Source organism: Carcharodon carcharias (assembly GCF_017639515.1).
Source record: "Carcharodon carcharias isolate sCarCar2 chromosome 37 unlocalized genomic scaffold, sCarCar2.pri SUPER_37_unloc_2, whole genome shotgun sequence".
In the NCBI taxonomy this organism is placed as follows: domain Eukaryota; kingdom Metazoa; phylum Chordata; class Chondrichthyes; order Lamniformes; family Lamnidae; genus Carcharodon; species Carcharodon carcharias.
The window spans coordinates 2,918,040-2,935,489 of NW_024470767.1; the positions used below are offsets into that span (position 1 = coordinate 2,918,040).

At 53.7% G+C, this 17,450-nt stretch overlaps 1 protein-coding gene across 11 annotated transcripts in view; it reads right to left on the minus strand.

Annotated features, from left to right (window-relative positions):
* The window catches only part of mark2b (MAP/microtubule affinity-regulating kinase 2b), a 370,292-nt gene that overhangs the window by 41,562 nt on the left and 311,280 nt on the right, over positions 1-17,450 (minus strand). For 9 of the 11 annotated variants that reach the window (XM_041182005.1, XM_041182004.1, XM_041182007.1 and 6 more), the window contains one exon: positions 7,865-7,891. The exons of the other annotated variants lie outside the window; for them this stretch is intronic. In XM_041182005.1, coding sequence (XP_041037939.1) covers positions 7,865-7,891 — 27 coding nt within the window. The remainder of the gene's footprint in view (positions 1-7,864; positions 7,892-17,450) is intronic. 11 annotated transcript variants of the gene reach the window in all.

Consider the following 17,450-nt stretch of genomic DNA (forward strand, 5'->3'; position numbering starts at 1 on the left):
TTGATTTCAGGGTAAGATACTGATCGAGTTGGGACTGATTTCAGGGTAAGATACTGAGCGAGTTGGGATAGATTTCAGGGGATGAGTTATTAATCGAGTTGGGATTGATTTCAGGGTGAGATACTGACCGAGATGGGAATGATTTCAGGGGGTGAATTATTGACCGAGTTGGGAATGATTTCAGCGGGTGAGTTACGGACGAGTCGGGATTGATTTCACGGGGTGAGTTATTGACCGAGTCGGGATTGATTTCAGGGTGAGTTATTAACCGAGTTGGGATTGATTTCATGGGGTGAGTTATTCACCGAGTTGGGATTGATTTCAGGGTGAGATACTGATCGAGTTGGGATTGATTTCAGGGTGAGATACTGACCGAGTTGGGATTGATTTCAGGGGGTGAGTTATTGACCGAGCCGGGATTGATTTCAGGGGGTGAGTTATTGACTGATTCGGGATTGATTTCATGGGGTGAGTTATTCACCGAGTTGGGATTGATTTCAGGGTGAGATACTGATCAAGTTGGGATTGATTTCAGGGTGAGATAATGACCGAGTTGGGATTGATTTCAGGCGGAGTTATTGACAGAATCGGGATTCATTTCAAGGGGTGAGATATTGACCGAGTTGGGAGTGATTTCAGGGTGAGATATTGACTGAGTCGGGATTGATTTCAGGGTGAGTTACTGCTCGAGTTCGGATTGATTTCAGGGGGTGAGTTATTGACCGAGTTGGGATTGATTTCAGGGGGTGAGATACTAATTGAGTTGGGATTGATTTCAGGGGGTGAGATACTTGGGATTGATTTCACGGTGAGATACTGATCGAGTTGGGATTGATTTCAGGGTGAGATACTGACCGAGTTAGGATTGATTTCAGGAGGTGAGTTATTGACCGAGTCGGGATTGATTTCAGGGAGTGAGTTATTCACCGAGTTGGGATTGATTTCAGGGTGAGATACTGATCGAGTTGGGATTGATTTCAGGGTGAGATACTGACCGAGTTGGGATTGATTTCAGGGGGTGAGTTATTGACCGAGCCGGGATTGATTTCAGGGGGTGAGTTATTGACTGATTCGGGATTCATCTCAAGGGGTGAGATATTGACCGATTTGGGATTGATCTCAGGGTGAGATATTGACTGAGTTGGGATTGATTTCAGGGGGTGAGTTATTGACCGAGTTGGGATGGATTTCAGGGGTTGAGTTATTGACCGATTCAGGATTCATTTCAGGGGGTGAGTTATTGACCGAGTTGGGATTGATTTCAGGGGGTGAGATACTAATTGAGTTGGGATTGATTTCAGGGGGTGAGATACTTGGGATTGATTTCACGGTGAGATACTGATCGAGTTGGGATTGATTTCAGGGTGAGATACTGACCGAGTTTGGATTGATTTCAGGAGGTGAGTTATTGACCGAGTCGGGATTGATTTCAGGGAGTGAGTTATTCACCGAGTTGGGATTGATTTCAGGGGGTGAGATACTAATTGAGTTGGGATTGATTTCAGGGGGTGAGATACTTGGGATTGATTTCACGGTGAGATACTGATCGAGTTGGGATTGATTTCAGGGTGAGATACTGACCGAGTTAGGATTGATTTCAGGAGGTGAGTTATTGACCGAGTCGGGATTGATTTCAGGGAGTGAGTTATTCACCGAGTTGGGATTGATTTCAGGGTGAGATACTGATCGAGTTGGGATTGATTTCAGGGTGAGATACTGACCGAGTTGGGATTGATTTCAGGGGGTGAGTTATTGACCGAGCCGGGATTGATTTCAGGGGGTGAGTTATTGACTGATTCGGGATTCATTTCAAGGGGTGAGATATTGACCGATTTGGGATTGATCTCAGGGTGAGATATTGACTGAGTTGGGATTGATTTCAGGGGGTGAGTTATTGACCGAGTTGGGATGGATTTCAGGGGTTGAGTTATTGACCGATTCAGGATTCATTTCAGGGGGTGAGTTATTGACCGAGTTGGGATTGATTTCAGGGGGTGAGATACTAATTGAGTTGGGATTGATTTCAGGGGGTGAGATACTTGGGATTGATTTCACGGTGAGATACTGATCGAGTTGGGATTGATTTCAGGGTGAGATACTGACCGAGTTTGGATTGATTTCAGGAGGTGAGTTATTGACCGAGTCGGGATTGATTTCAGGGAGTGAGTTATTCACCGAGTTGGGATTGATTTCAGGGTGAGATACTGATCGAGTTGGGATTGATTTCAGGGTGAGATATTGACTGAGTTGGGATTGATTTCAGGGGGTGAGTTATTGACCGAGTTGGGATGGATTTCAGGGGGTGAGTTATTGACCGATTCAGGATTCATTTCAGGGGGTGAGATATTGACCGAGTTGGGATTGATTTCAGGTGAGATACTGATCGAGTCGGGATTGATTTCAGGGGGTGAGATGCTGAACGAGTCGGGATTGATTTCAGGGTGAGTTATTGACCGAGTCGGGATTGATTTCAGGGGGTGAGTTATTGACCGAGTCGGGATTCATTTCAGGGGTTGACTTATTGACCGAGTCGGGATCGATTTCAGGAGGTGAGTTACTGACCGAGTCGGGATTGATTTCAGGGGGTGAGTTATTGACCGAGTCGGGATTGTTTCAGAGGGTGAGTTATTGACCGAGTTGGGATTGATTTCAGGGGGTGTTATTGACTGAGTTGGGATTGTTTTCAGGGTGAGATACTGATCGAGTTGGGATTGATTTCAGGTCGTGAGTTATTGATCGAGTTGGGACTGATTTGAGGGTGAGGTATTGATCGAGTTGGGACTGATTTGAGGGTGAGGTATTGATCGAGTTGGGACTGATTTGAGGGTATTGGTCGAGTTGGGACTGATTTGAGGGGGTGAGTTATTGACCGAGTTGGAATTGATTTCAGGGGGTAAGTTATTGACCGAGTTGGGATTGATTTCAGGCTAAGATACTGAGCGAGTTGGGATAGATTTCAGAGTGAGATACTGATCGAGTTGGGAATGATTTCAGGGGTTGAGTTATTGACCGAGTTGGAATTGATTTCAGGGGGTGTGTTATTGCCCGGTCTGGATTGATTTCAGGGGGTGAGTTATTGACCGGGTCAGGATTGATTTCAGGGGGTGAGTTATTGACCGAGTCGGAATTGATTTCAGGGGGTGAGTTATTGACCGAGTCGGGATTGTTTCAGAGGGTGAGTTATTGACCGAGTTGGGATTGATTTCAGGGGGTGTTATTGACTGAGTTGGGATTGCTTTCAGGGTGAGATACTGATCGAGTTGGGATTGATTTCAGGTCGTGAGTTATTGATCGAGTTGGGACTGATTTGAGGGTGAGGTATTGATCGAGTTGGGACTGATTTGAGGGTGAGGTATTGATCGAGTTGGGACTGATTTGAGGGTGAGGTATTGATCGAGTTGGGACTGATTTGAGGGGGTGAGTTATTGACCGAGTTGGAATTGATTTCAGGGGGTAAGTTATTGACCGAGTTGGGATTGATTTCAGGCTAAGATACTGAGCGAGTTGGGATAGATTTCAGAGTGAGATACTGATCGAGTTGGGAATGATTTCAGGGGTTGAGTTATTGACCGAGTTGGAATTGATTTCAGGGGGTGTGTTATTGCCCGGTCTGGATTGATTTCAGGGGGTGAGTTATTGACCGGGTCAGGATTGATTTCAGGGGATGAGTTATTGACCGAGTTGGGATTGATTTCAGGGGTGAGTTATTGACCGAGTCGGGATTGATTTCAGGGGGTGAGTTATTGACCGAGTTGGGATTGATTTCAGGGGGTGTTATTGACTGAGTTGGGATTGTTTTCAGGGTGAGATACTGATCGAGTTGGGATTGATTTCAGGTCGTGAGTTATTGATCGAGTTGGGACTGATTTGAGGGTGAGGTATTGATCGAGTTGGGACTGATTTGAGGGTGAGGTATTGATTGAGTTGGGACTGATTTGAGGGTGAGGTATTGATCGAGTTGGGACTGATTTGAGGGGGTGAGTTATTGACCGAGTTGGAATTGATTTCAGGGGGTAAGTTATTGACCGAGTTGGGATTGATTTCAGGCTAAGATACTGAGCGAGTTGGGATAGATTTCAGAGTGAGATACTGATCGAGTTGGGATTGATTTTAGGGTGAGTTATTGACTGAGTCGGGATTGATTTCACGGAGTGAGTTATTGACCGAGTCGGGATTGATTTCAGGGGGTGAGTTATTGACTGATTTGGGATTCATTTCAGGGGGTGAGTTATTGACCGCGTCGGGATTGATTTCAGTGGGTGAGTGATTGACCGAGTCGGGATTGATTTCAGGGGGCGAGTTATTGACCAATTCGGGATTCATTTCAGGGTAAGATACTAATCGAGTCGGGATTGATTTCAGGGGGTGAGTTATTGACTGAATCGTGATTGATTTCAGGGGGTGAGTTATTGACCGAGTCGGGATTGATTTCAGGGGGTGAGATATTGACCGAGTTGGTATTGATTTCAGGGTGAGATACTGATTGAGTCGGGATTGATTTCAGGGCGTTAGATACTGATCGAGTCAGGATTGATTTCAGGGTGAGTTATTGACGGAGTTGGGATTGTTTTCAGGGTGTGATACTGATCGAGTCGGTATTGATTTCAGGAGGTGAGTTATTGACTGAGTCGGGATTGTTTTCAGGGTGTGATACTGATCAAGTCGGGATTAATTTCAGGGGGTGAGTTATTAATCGAGTTTGGATTGATTCCAGGGTGAGATACTGACCGAGTCGGGATTGATTTCAGGGGGTGAGATACTGATCCAGTTGGGAATGATTTCAGGGGGTGAGTTATTGACCGAGTTGGAACTGATTTCAGGGGGTGTGTTATTGCCCGGGTCTGGATTGATTTCAGGGGGTGAGTTATTGACCGGGTCAGGATTGATTTCAGGAGGTGAGTTATTGACCGGGTCGGAATTGATTTCAGGGGGTGAGTTATTGACCGGGTCGGGATTGATTTCAGGGGGTGAGTTATTGACTGAGTTGGGATTGATTTCAGGGGGTGAGTTATTGACCGAGTTGGGATTGATTTCAGGGGGTGAATTATTGACCGTGTCGGGATTGATTTCAGAGCGTGAGTTATTGACCGTGTCGGGATTGATTTCTGGGGGTGAGATACTGATCGAGTCGGGATTGATTTCAGGGTGAGATACTGATCAAGTTGGGATTGATTTCAGGGGGTGAGATACTAATCGAATTGGTATTGTTTTCAGGGTGAGGTATTGATCGAGTTGGGACTGATTTGAGGGTGAGGTACTGATCGAGTTGGGACTGATTTGAGGGTGAGGTATTGATCGAGTTGGGACTGATTTGAGGGTGAGGTTTTGATCAAGCTGGGACTGATTTGGGCATGAGATATTGATTGAGTTGGGACTGATTTGGGGGTGAGGTATTGATTGAGTTGGGACTGATTTGGGGGTGAGGTATTGATCGAGTTGGGACTGATTTGGGGGTGAGGTATTGATCGAGTTGGGACTGATTTGAGGGTGAGGTATTGATCGAGTTGGGACTGATTTGAGGGTGAGGTTTTGATCAAGCTGGGACTGATTTGGGCATGAGATATTGATTGAGTTGGGACTGATTTGGGGGTGAGGTATTGATTGAGTTGGGACTGATTTGGGGGTGAGGTATTGATCGAGTTGGGACTGATTTGGGGGTGAGGTATTGATCGAGTTGGGACAGATTTGAGGGTGAGGTATTGATCGAGTTGGGACTGAGTTGAGGGGATGAGTTTTTGATTGAGTTAGGGTTGATTTCAGGGGATACTTATTGATTGATTTGGGGCTCACCATGAGCTAATGCAGTGGCTGTTGTGCCCTCCCCAGTATTGCCCTCCAATGTTTACATTCCCAACTGGGGGCATTTGGCCATCAGCTGCCAACCTGACCTGGGTAAAAAGTGGTTTCCAACAGAATAGATGGCAGGCGAGTTATATGTATAGCAGATGGTGAGAATGTTGTCTGTCTTCTGGCAATGTTAAAACGACAAATGCCAAATAAACACAACCGTTAAACTCAACATAGAGCAGCAGCTAGCGAGTTAGTGTCATTTGAGGTTAGACCAAACATGCAGTGTGAGAAACAGCCCACACCCCAGCTCCTCGCCCCCAGGTGGATACCCGCAGTACCCCAGCCTTGTCCTGCTTCGGCACAGGTCAATATACCATCACACCTCACCGTCCTGTCTCCTCTCATTCCAATCACTCGGGGTGGGGTCCAGTGGGGTGGGTTGGAGTGGGGTCCAGTGGGTCGGGGTGGGGTCCAGTGGGGTGGGTTGGAGTGGGGTCCAGTGGGTCGGGGTGGGGTCCAGTGGGGTGGGTTGGAGTGGGGTCCAGTGGGTCGGGGTGGGGTCCAGTGGGGTGGGTTGGAGTGGGGTCCAGTGGGGTGGGTCAAGGTGCGGTCCAGTGGGGTGGGTCAGGGTGGGGTCCAGTGGGGTGGGTCAAGGTGCGGTCCAGTGGGGTGGGTCAAGGTGGGGTCCAGTGGGGTGGGTCAAGGTGGGGTCCAGCGGGGTGGGTGGGGGTGGATTGAGGTGCGACAGGGGAAGCTGGGCTAAGGGATCTGGGTCTCTGATGTTGGACGATAATTTTTTACTGCTCTCACAGACTGACTGAACTATCAGGGAGGAACTTACTGCCGGCAATGCTGAACAGAGTAAACAGCACAGAGCACGGGTAGAGGCCACATTCAGTCTCTGGTCCGTGCAGGGCTCAGCTTCATGGGGTGAGGAATCTGAGAGGGGCCTGACTGCTGTGGGAGCAGCAGAGATGCTCAAATAACCCAGCAACATTCAGACAGTGAAATATGGTGGGGTGTACATTTGCAGCATCTGAGGGGTTAACATTGTGGAGGCTGAATTCACGAAGGGAGTCCAGGGCTTCTCTTAGGGTGAAGCGATCGGGGGTGGGGGGAGGTGTGTTTAAGGCAACACAGGCTTGAAGGCTGAACTCTCCAAGACCCCATGTTACTAGCAGCAAACAGGGTGAAGCTGCCCCTGGTCAGTTAGAGAGAACGACCTTCTCCCCCAGTGTCTCCGTTCCCTGAGGGATTGGTGTTAAACCTCCCGTCAGCCTCAGCCTTCGTACTGGGAATTCTCTGAAGAACAAACGGTGCTTTTAAAATAACAGCAAAACCAAACAAATCAAAGTCTGAACCCATAGGTGGGAAGCATTATTCCCAGATATTCCCAGACATTCCGGCACTTTGGCAGCAGGTTCCTCTCGGGAGCAACTGAACCACCCATCCCTCCCTAAAGCTGATGCCTCCCTCCTCCTCAGGAAGCAGAGGGCTCCTGGCCCAGGTGAACATTCTTCCTGCACAAACCTGCCGTGTCAATGGGCTATTCCACCCCAAAGGCATCACAGCTCGCTGCAGTCTCTCTAGACACTGATGGCCTGTCCAGTGCTGGTTGATGGGTGGGTGGGTGGGTGGGTGAGGGGGGGTGGGTGGGGGGGGGGGGGGGGGAGAGGGAGGAGGAGGAGGGGGGGTGATGGGGGATGGAGGGTGTTGGCTCGGGGGGGAGAAGGGGAAAGTCCCACTAGACAAGCTGGTGGGAGAAATATTCTCTCACTCTTTATCGCCTCCCCAGGATGGGAAAGACTTGCTCCCGATAGCGAGTGTTCATCTGTCCACCAGCCCCAGGCACCATCACCCCCCTCGCCCACCGCATCTCCACCCACACCAGCAAACCAGCATGCGGCGCCTTAAAAACACACAAATCACGTTAAACCCTCAAAACACCAAACACAGTGAAGAAAAGAGAGAGAAAGAGTTGGGTGACAGGACAGGAGGAGTAATGGGAGCAGGATAGTCAGAGGTGTTAGTCACATAAGCAGCAAGGAAACATACAATGGGTGTGTGTTCCTACCTTCTCGCAAATCTGAAAGACAGATTTCTAAAAACAGAAACAAGAAGAGAGGTGTGAAGGGTACATGAGTCACACTGACCGACGCGACCATTGTTGACCCCTTGCAGCACACATTCAGCTGCAGCTCCCAGCAGCTCGATAGAAACGCCAGATACTTCACTGTTACATACAGTTCCCATTCCTCGCCGCTACCTTGACCCAGGAGCTATTTGGCTGTGGGTGGCACCACAGCGCTCACCCAATATCCACCCACCCGTACTTGCCGGTAGGCGTCACTGGATTACGATTAATTGGGAGCTGTTACCCCCTCCCCTCTCCTCTACATCCACTGATGTAGCTGAAGATGGAGGTGCAGAGAGTCTCTGGTAGCAGCCTCACCTGTCTGTTCAACTGAGCATTACTTTTGAGATTAAGGGCACTGGAGGACTTTGTCAGAAAACAGACTGCCACATCTTCCTGGGCAGAACAGATCTACCAGGAGGCTGAATAATGAAGGGACAGACACCCTTAATCAGGTTCAAATTGTTTATTGTGTGGTGTGTGTGGGGGATGGGACAAGAGGAGGGGCCCTGCCACTTTCAGGGGCACTGGAGGAGGGGGAGCCCAGGCTGCCACCCACTTGCTCTGAATTCCAGCCACAGGGTTTACAGCAGTGCCCATTAACGTGTGAGCTAGTGAGTGAATGGCAGCCAGCATGTTCATGGGCCTTAAGGGTGGCCAGGAATCAAGCAGAGCGAGTGACTTGTTCACCGACATGGTGTATGAACAACTTAACAAGAGAAGCCTCGTCCCACACTTCAACCCGATCGCAGTATCTGGAGACCCAAGACATGCTTCCTGCTGGCAGCATCTTTGTTCCTGGCACTGAAAGAAGCTGAAACAAGAAGCTCGCAACGATTCCAGGGTGACTGAGGGGGTGCAGCAGGGATAATGGGGGAGGTATCACTTGCAGCACCAAGGCTCAACAGCAGGTTAGAGATTGAAATACTACCGGGGGTAAAAGGGAGAAATTAAAACCCTGCAGGTCAATAGGTTTCCTTCTCCCCAAAAGCAGCACAGAAAAATTCCCCTTGACCAGCATGTCTCAATGGGGAAAGTCAGACAAGTGTGATCAGTTCCCCCCACCTCAAACAGCAAAGCACATAAAAGACACACAGAGGGAGTTGATTCAGGGACACACAACATCAGGGGCAAAGGAAGAGAGCATCAGAAAACTGAGGAACCAGGCTAAGCCTCACTGTCACCAACACAAATATGACAACCGCACCCCACCCCCCACCCCCCTCCCACCAGTGCCTGGGGCCACTGCAGAGAACCATTTCTCCTTATTCAGCATTACCAACCCACAGGTAAGGAAGTGAAACTTGCTGCACATGTTGCAATAAAGCAGGCCCATTTCTTCCCGCTTTAACTAATAAGGTTATATCCACAATATCATTTTAAAAAATCAGGCACTTGTGTGTACTTCCTTCCTACAAAAGTTCATGACATTCACATTTTTCTATAAAAATGGAACATGCCTATGTAAACATGTCACATTGCAATTCTATCTTCCCACCAGTGGTGGAGCTATATTTCCCTGCTCAGCCTATGCTGCAGACACATTCTGCTGCTCTGACAAAATCTGCCCCTCTGCTTGCAAAATGACTGCATTTCATTATTTCACTATAATTAGTAACATGATCAAAGAGGTTTGGAAATGGGAGCTCATGGACATTTGCCTCCTTGGTATAATTATTCCCCAATCTCTCATCCAACTTGAGCTGAACACCACGCCTGGCTTCCCGGGTGTAAGCACCAAGGAGATCGGCCAGTCTAGGATCACAGCTGCCACTTTACACAGGGTCCCAAATACACACAAGGTGACTTTTAATGTTACTTTGCTGGGACAACTGGAAAGATGCAACTTTCTACCCCAAGAACCTGCACGTAACCATCAGTGGACGGGGGAGTGGGGGGTGGGGAAGAGAAAGCGAGACAGGGGAGGGGGGTGGGGTGGGAGACAGAGAGAGATAGACCAGGAGGGGGGTAGATGGTTTGGGGAGCGGCAGGGGTGGGGGTGAGATAGGGAGAGGGGATAGACGATGGGGGCGGGAGAGGGGGTAGACAGGGGGGGTGCAGAGGGGGTAGACGGGGGGGTGCAGAGGGGGTTGACGGGGGGGCGCAGAGGGGGTAGACGGGGGGGGGGGCGCAGAGTGGGTAGACGGTGGGGCGCAGACGGGGGGGCGCAGGGGGGGTAGACGGGGGGGCGCAGAGGGGGTAGACGGGGGGGCGCAGAGGGGGTAGACGGGGGGCGCACATGGGGTAGACGGTGGGCGCAGAAGGGCTGGGGGGGCGGAGAGGAGCTAGACGGGGGGCGGAGAGGGGCTAGACGGGGGGCAGAGAGGGGCTAGACGGGGGGCGGAGAGGGGCTAGACGGGGGGCAGAGAGGGGCTAGACGGGGGGCGGAGAGGGGCTAGACGGGGGGCGGAGAGGGGCTAGACGGGGGGCAGAGAGGGGCTAGACGGGGGGCGGAGAGGGGGTAGACGGGTCGGAGAGGGGGTAGACAGAGGGAGAGAAGAGGTAGATGAGGGGGAGAGGAGGTAGATGAGGGGGAGAGGAGGTAGATGAGTGGGAGAGGAGGTAGATGAGGGGGAGAGGAGGTAGATGAGTGGGAGAGGAGGTAGATGAGTGGGAGAGGAGGTAGATGAGGGGGAGAGGAGGTAGATGAGGGGGAGAGGAGGTAGATGAGGGGGAGAGGAGATAGATGAGGGGGAGAGGAGGTAGATGAGGGGGACAGGGGGTAGATGAGGGGGAGAGGGGGTAGATGAGGGGGGAAGAGAGGGTAGATGAGTGGGAGAGGAGGTAGATGAGTGGGAGAGGAGGTAGATGAGGGGGAGAGGAGGTAGATGAGGGGGAGAGGGGGTAGATGAGGGGGAGAGGGGGTAGAGGAGGGGGAGAGGGGGTAGATGAAGGGGAGAGGGGGTAGATGAGGGGGAGAGGAGGTAGATGAGGGGGAGAGGGGGTAGAGGAGGGGGAGAGGGGGTAGATGAAGGGGAGAGGGGGTAGATGAGGGGGGAGAGAGGGTAGATGAGGGGGGAGAGAGGGTAGATGAGGGGGAGAGGGGGTAGTGAGGGGGGAGGGGGATAGATGGGGTTGGAGGGGCATAGATGGGGGAGAGGGGAGAGATGGGGGATAGAGGGGGTAGATGGGGGAGAGGGGGTGGATGGGGGGGTGAGAGGGGGTAGTTGAGGGGGTAGATGAGGGGGGAGAGGGGTTAGATGAGGGGGAGAGGGGTTAGATGAGGGGGGAGGGAGGTAGATGAGGGGGTAGAGGGGTAGATGAGGGGGGAGAGTGGGTAGATGAGGGGGAGAGGGTGTAGATGAGGGGGGAGGGGGTAGATGGGGGGGTAGATGAGTGGGGGAGAGGGGGTAGATGAAGGGGGAGAGGGGGTAGATGAGGGGGGAGAGGGTGTAGATGAGAGGGGGAAGGGGTAGATGAGTGGGGGAGTGGGGGTAGATGAAGGGGAGAGGGGGTAGATGGGGGGGGAGAGGGGTAGATGAGGGGAGAGGGGGTAGATGAGGGGGGGAGGGTGTAGATGAGGGGGGAAGAGGGGTAGATGAGGGGGGAGAGGGGTAGATGAGGGGGAGAGGGGGTAGATGAGGGGGGAGAGGGGTAGATTGGGGGGTAGATGAGGGGGAGAGGGGGTATAGATGAGGGGGGAGGGGGGTAGATGAGGGGGGGGAGAGGGGTAGATGAGGGGGGAGGGGGTAGATGAGGTGGGGAGGGGGTAGATGAGGGGGGAGAGGGTAGATGAGGGGGGGAGGGGGTAGATGAGGGGGAGGGGGTAGATGAGGGGGGAGGGGGTAGATGAGGGGGGAGGGGGTAGATGAGGGGGGAGGGGGTAGATGAGGGGGGAGAGGGGGTAGATGAGGGGGAGAGGGGGTAGATGAGGGGGAGAGGGGGTAGATGAGGGGGGAGAGGGGGTAGATGAGGGGGGAGAGGGGGTAGATGAGGGGGAGAGGGGGTAGATGAGGGGGGAGAGGGGGTAGATGAGGGGGGAGAGGGGGTAGATGAGGGGGAGAGGGGGTAGATGAGGGGGGAGAGGGGGTAGATGAGGGGGGAGAGGGGGTAGATGAGGGGGAGAGGGGGTAGATGGGGGGGAGAGGGGGTAGATGAGGGGGAGAGGGCGTTGATGAGGGGGCAGATGGGGTAGATGAGGGGGGGAGATGTGGTAGATGAGGGGGGAAATGGGGTAGATGAGGGGGAGAGGGGGTAGATGAGGAGGGAGAGGGGGTAGATGAGGGGGGAGAGGGGGTAGATGAGGGGGAGAGGGGGTAGATGAGGGGGGAGAGGGGGTAGATGAGGGGGGAGAGTGGGTAGATGAGGGGGGAGAGGGTGTAGATGAGGGGAAGAGGGTAGATGGGGGGGTAGATGAGTGGGGGAGAGGGGGTAGATGAAGGGGGGGAGGGGGTAGATGGGGGGAGGGGGTAGATGGGGGGGTAGATGAGTGGGGGAGAGGGGGTAGATGAAGGGGGAGAGGGGGTAGATGGGGGGGAGGGGGTAGATGAGGGGGGGAGGGGGTAGATGAGGGGGGAAGGGGGTAGATGAGGGGGAGAGGGGGTAGATGAAGGGGAGAGGGGGTAGATGAGGGGGGGAGGGGGTAGATGAGGGGGGAGGGGGTAGATGAGGGGGGAGGGGGGTAGATGAGGGGGGAGGGGGTAGATGAGGGGGGAGGGGGTAGATGGGGGGGAGGGGGTAGATGAGGGGGAGAGGGGGTAGATGAGGGGGGGAGGGGGTAGATGAGGGGGAGAGGGGGTAGATGAGGGGGGAGGGGGTAGATGAGGGGGGGAGGGGGTAGATGAGGGGGAGAGGGGGTAGATGAGGGGGAGAGGGGGTAGTTGAGGGGGAGAGGGGGTAGTTGAGGGGGGAGGGGGGTAGATGAGGGGGGAGGGGGTAGATGAGGGGGGAGGGGGTAGATGGGGGGGGAGGGGGTAGATGAGGGGGAGAGGGGGTAGATGAGGGGGGAGAGGGGGTAGATGGGGGGGAGGGGGTAGTTGAGGGGGAGAGGGGGTAGATGAGGGGGGAGGGGGTAGATGAGGGGGGGAGGGGGTAGATGAGGGGGGGAGGGGGTAGATGAGGGGGAGAGGGGGTAGTTGAGGGGGAGAGGGGGTAGTTGAGGGGGGAGGGGGGTAGATGAGGGGGGAGGGGGTAGATGAGGGGGGGAGGGGGTAGATGGGGGGGAGGGGGTAGTTGAGGGGGAGAGGGGGTAGATGAGGGGGGAGGGGGGGTAGATGAGGGGGGAGGGGGGTAGATGAGGGGGGGAGGGGGTAGATGAGGGGGGGAGGGGGTAGATGAGGGGGGGAGGGGGTAGATGAGGGGGAGAGGGGGTAGATGAGGGGGGGAGGGGGTAGATGGGGGCGAGGGGGTAGATGAGGGGGGGAGGGGGTAGTTGAGGGGGAGAGGGGGTAGTTGAGGGGGGGAGGGGGTAGATGGGGGGAGGGGGTAGTTGAGGGGGGGAGGGGGGTAGTTGAGGGGGGAGGGGGGTAGATGGGGGGGAGGGGGTAGATGAGGGGGAGAGGGGGTAGATGAGGGGGGGAGGGGGTAGATGAGGGGGGAGGGGGTAGATGAGGGGGGAGGGGGTAGATGAGGGGGGGAGGGGGTAGTTGAGGGGAGAGGGGGTAGTTGAGGGGGGAGGGGGTAGTTGAGGGGGGAGGGGGTAGTTGAGGGGGAGAGGGGGTAGTTGAGGGGGAGAGGGGGTAGTTGACGGGGGGAGGGGGTAGATGAGGGGGAGAGGGGGTAGATGAGGGGGAGAGGGGGTAGTTGAGGGGGGGAGGGGGTAGATGAGGGGGAGAGGGGGTAGATGAGGGGGGGAGGGGGTAGATGAGGGGGAGAGGGGGTAGTTGAGGGGGGGAGGGGGTAGATGAGGGGGAGAGGGGGTAGATGAGGGAGGGAGGGGGGTAGATGGGGGGGGAGGAGGTAGATGAGGGGGAAGATGAGGGGGGAGGGGGTAGTTGAGGGGGGGAGGGGGTAGATGAGGGGGAGGGGGTAGTTGAGGGGGGGAGGGGGTAGATGAGGGGGAGGGGGTAGTTGAGGGGGGGAGGGGGTAGATGAGGGGGAGAGGGGGTAGATGAGGGAGGGAGGGGGGTAGATGGGGGGGAGGAGGTAGATGAGGGGGAAGATGAGGGGAGAGGGGGTAGATGAGGGGGGAGGGGGTAGATGAGGGGGAAGATGAGGGGGGAGGGGGTAGTTGAGGGGGGGAGGGGGTAGATGAGGGGGAGGGGGTAGTTGAGGGGGGGAGGGGGTAGTTGAGGGGGGGAGGGGGTAGATGAGGGGGAGAGGGGGTAGTTGAGGGGGAGAGGGGGTAGATGAGGGAGGGAGGGGGGTAGATGGGGGGGGAGGGGGGTAGATGGGGGAGAGGGGGTAGTTGAGGGGGAGAGGGGGTAGTTGAGGGGGGGAGGGGGTAGATGGGGGGGGAGGGGGTAGATGAGGGGGAGAGGGGGTAGTTGAGGGGGGGAGGGGGTAGATGAGGGGGAGAGGGGGTAGATGAGGGGGGAGGGGGTAGATGAGGGGGAAGATGAGGGGGGAGGGGGTAGATGGGGGGGGAGGGGGTAGATGAGGGGGAGAGGGGGTAGTTGAGGGGGGGAGGGGGTAGATGAGGGGGAGAGGGGGTAGATGAGGGGGGGAGGGGGTAGATGAGGGGGAGAGGGGGTAGATGAGGGGGGGAGGGGGTAGATGAGGGGGAGAGGGGGTAGTTGAGGGGGAGAGGGGGTAGTTGAGGGGGAGAGGGGGTAGATGAGGGGGGAGGGGGTAGATGAGGGGGAGAGGGGGTAGTTGAGGGGGAGAGGGGGTAGTTGAGGGGGAGAGGGGGTAGTTGAGGGGGAGAGGGGGTAGATGAGGGGGAGAGGGGGTAGATGAGGGGGGGAGGGGGTAGATGAGGGGGAGAGGGGGTAGTTGAGGGGGAGAGGGGGTAGTTGAGGGGGAGAGGGGGTAGATGAGGGGGGAGGGGGTAGATGAGGGGGAGAGGGGGTAGATGAGGGGGAGAGGGGGTAGTTGAGGGGGGGAGGGGGTAGATGAGGGGGAGAGGGGGTAGATGAGGGGGGAGGGGGTAGTTGAGGGGGGGAGGGGGTAGATGAGGGGGGGAGGGGGTAGTTGAGGGGGAGAGGGGGTAGTTGAGGGGGGGAGGGGGTAGTTGAGGGGGGGAGGGGGTAGTTGAGGGGGAGAGGGGGTAGTTGAGGGGGAGAGGGGGTAGATGAGGGGGGAGGGGGTAGATGAGGGGGAGAGGGGGTAGTTGACGGGGGTAGACAGTGAGTGCCGACTTGTGTGATGAAGTGCTGCTCCCATCAGACTGACAGGCAGAAGCTTCGTGTGGGGCTAATTGGGCTTTGTTGGTTTTCCCAAGTGGATGTGAAGTGAAGGTTTGGAGCTGGGCTGTCACTCTCCTGTTCTAAGGCCTCACCATGGTAACCATCCCAGGCTGCCCACATTCCCGCATCACCATGGAGACAACTGTAGAGCATCAAGTCTATAAACGTGTGGTTTTCTTTAAATCATTCGCTGTGAGTAAGGGCTGCAGTGTGTGGGGAAGGGCACTACATGGAAAGGCATTTCCTAGCTGCTGCTCCCTGGAACCATCCTTTAACAGGAGGCTGACTTTTAACACAGGGCACAGATTCCAGCTGGTGGAGAGCTGGGTGGCCCAGAAGTTACCCGATATGAAGCACAAACACAACACTCACTGGTGACAAGCAAAGAAAAACACCAGTCTCTCTGGGCCAGGTTTAAATTGGGAAGAACTCAGGATGCAAAATAAAAATGCAAGGATTCCCTGCAAATCCCAATCGATGTGATTCCACTTCAGGATGGAGTGGCTGATAATTGTTGCCCTTGTGTGCATGTGTCTATCTGCTGGGGGTGAGGGGGCCTGTCGCACGCATGCCTGTGTGTGTGTGTGTGTGTGTGTGTATCTGTCTGTGTGTGTGTGTGTGTGTGTGTATCTGTCTGCATGTGTGTGTGTGTGTGTGTGTGTATGTCTGTCTGCATGTGTGTGTGTGTGACTGTCTGCGTGTGTGTGTATCTGTCTGTCTGCGTGTGTGTGTATCTGTCTGTGTGTGTGTGTGTGTGTCTGTCTGTGTGTATCTGTGTGTATCTCTGTCTGTCTGTGTGTATCTGTGTGTATCTCTGTCTGTCTGTGTGTATCTGTGTGTATTGTCTGTCTGTGTGTATCTGTGTATTGTCTATCTGTGTGTGTGTATGTCTGTCTGTGTGTGTGTCTGTCTGTGTGTATCAGTGTGTATTTGTCTGTCTGTGCGTATCTGTGTGTATTGTCCGTCTGTGTGTATCTGTGTGTATTGTCTGTGTGTATCAGTGTGTATTGTCTGTGTGTATCAGTGTGTGTTGTCTATCTGTGAGTATTGCCTGTGTGTGTGTGTGTGTGTGTGTGTGTATGTATATGTCTGTCTGTCTCTGTGTGTATTGTCTGTGTGTGTGTATGTCTGTGTGTGTGTATGTCTGTGTGTGTACATCTGTGTGTGTGTGTACGTCTGTGTGTGTGTACGTCCGTCTGTGTGTACGTCCTTCTGTGTGTGTATGTCCGTCTGTGTGTGTGTGTATGTCCGTGTGTGTGTGTGTGTATGTCTGTGTGTGTGTATCTCTGTGTGTGTGTGTATGTCTGTGTGTGTGTATGTCTGTCTGTGTGTGTATTTCCGTCTGTGTGTGTGTGTATGTCTCTGTGTGTGTGTGTATGTCTATGTGTGTGTATATGTGTGTGTGTGTGTGTATGTCTGTGTGTTTGTGTGTGTCTGTGTGTGTGTATCTGTGTGTGCGTATCTGTGTGCGCGTATCTGTGTGCGCGTGTGTGTCTGTGTGTGTGTATGTCTGTGTGTGTATCTGTGTGCGCATGTGTGTATCTGTGTGTATCTGTGTGTGTCTATATGTCTGTGTGTGTATGTCTGTGTGTGTGTATGTCTGCGTGTGTGCATGTCTGTACGTGTGTGTATATGTCTGTGCGTGTGTGTATATGTCTGTGCGTGTGTGTGTATATGTCTGTGTGTATATATGTCTGTCTCTGTGTGTGTATGTGTGTGTGTATGTGTGTCTGTGTGTGTGTATATGTCTGTCTGTGTGTGTGTATGTCTGCCTGTGTGTGTGTGTGTATGTCTGTGTGTGTGTGTATGTCTGTCTGTGTGTATATGTCTGTCTGTGTGTGTGTATATGTCTGTCTGTGTGTGTGTATATGTCTGTGTGTGTGTGTATATGTCTGTGTGTGTGTGTGTATGTATATGTCTGTCTGTCTGTGTGTGTATACGTCTGTCTGTGTGTGTATATGTCTGTGTGTGTGTGTATATGTCTGTGTGTGTGTGTGTATATGTCTGTGCGTGTATGTATATGTGTGTGTGTGTATGTATATGTCTGTGTGTGTATGTATATGTCTGTGTGTGTGTGTGTATGTATATGTCTGTGTGTGTGTGTATTGTCTGTCTGTCTGTGTGTGTGTCCGTCTGTGTGTGTATATATGTCTGTGTGTGTGTCTGTGTGTGTGTGTATATATATGTCTGTGTGTGTATATATATGTCTGTGTGTGTATATGTCTGTGTGTGTATATGTC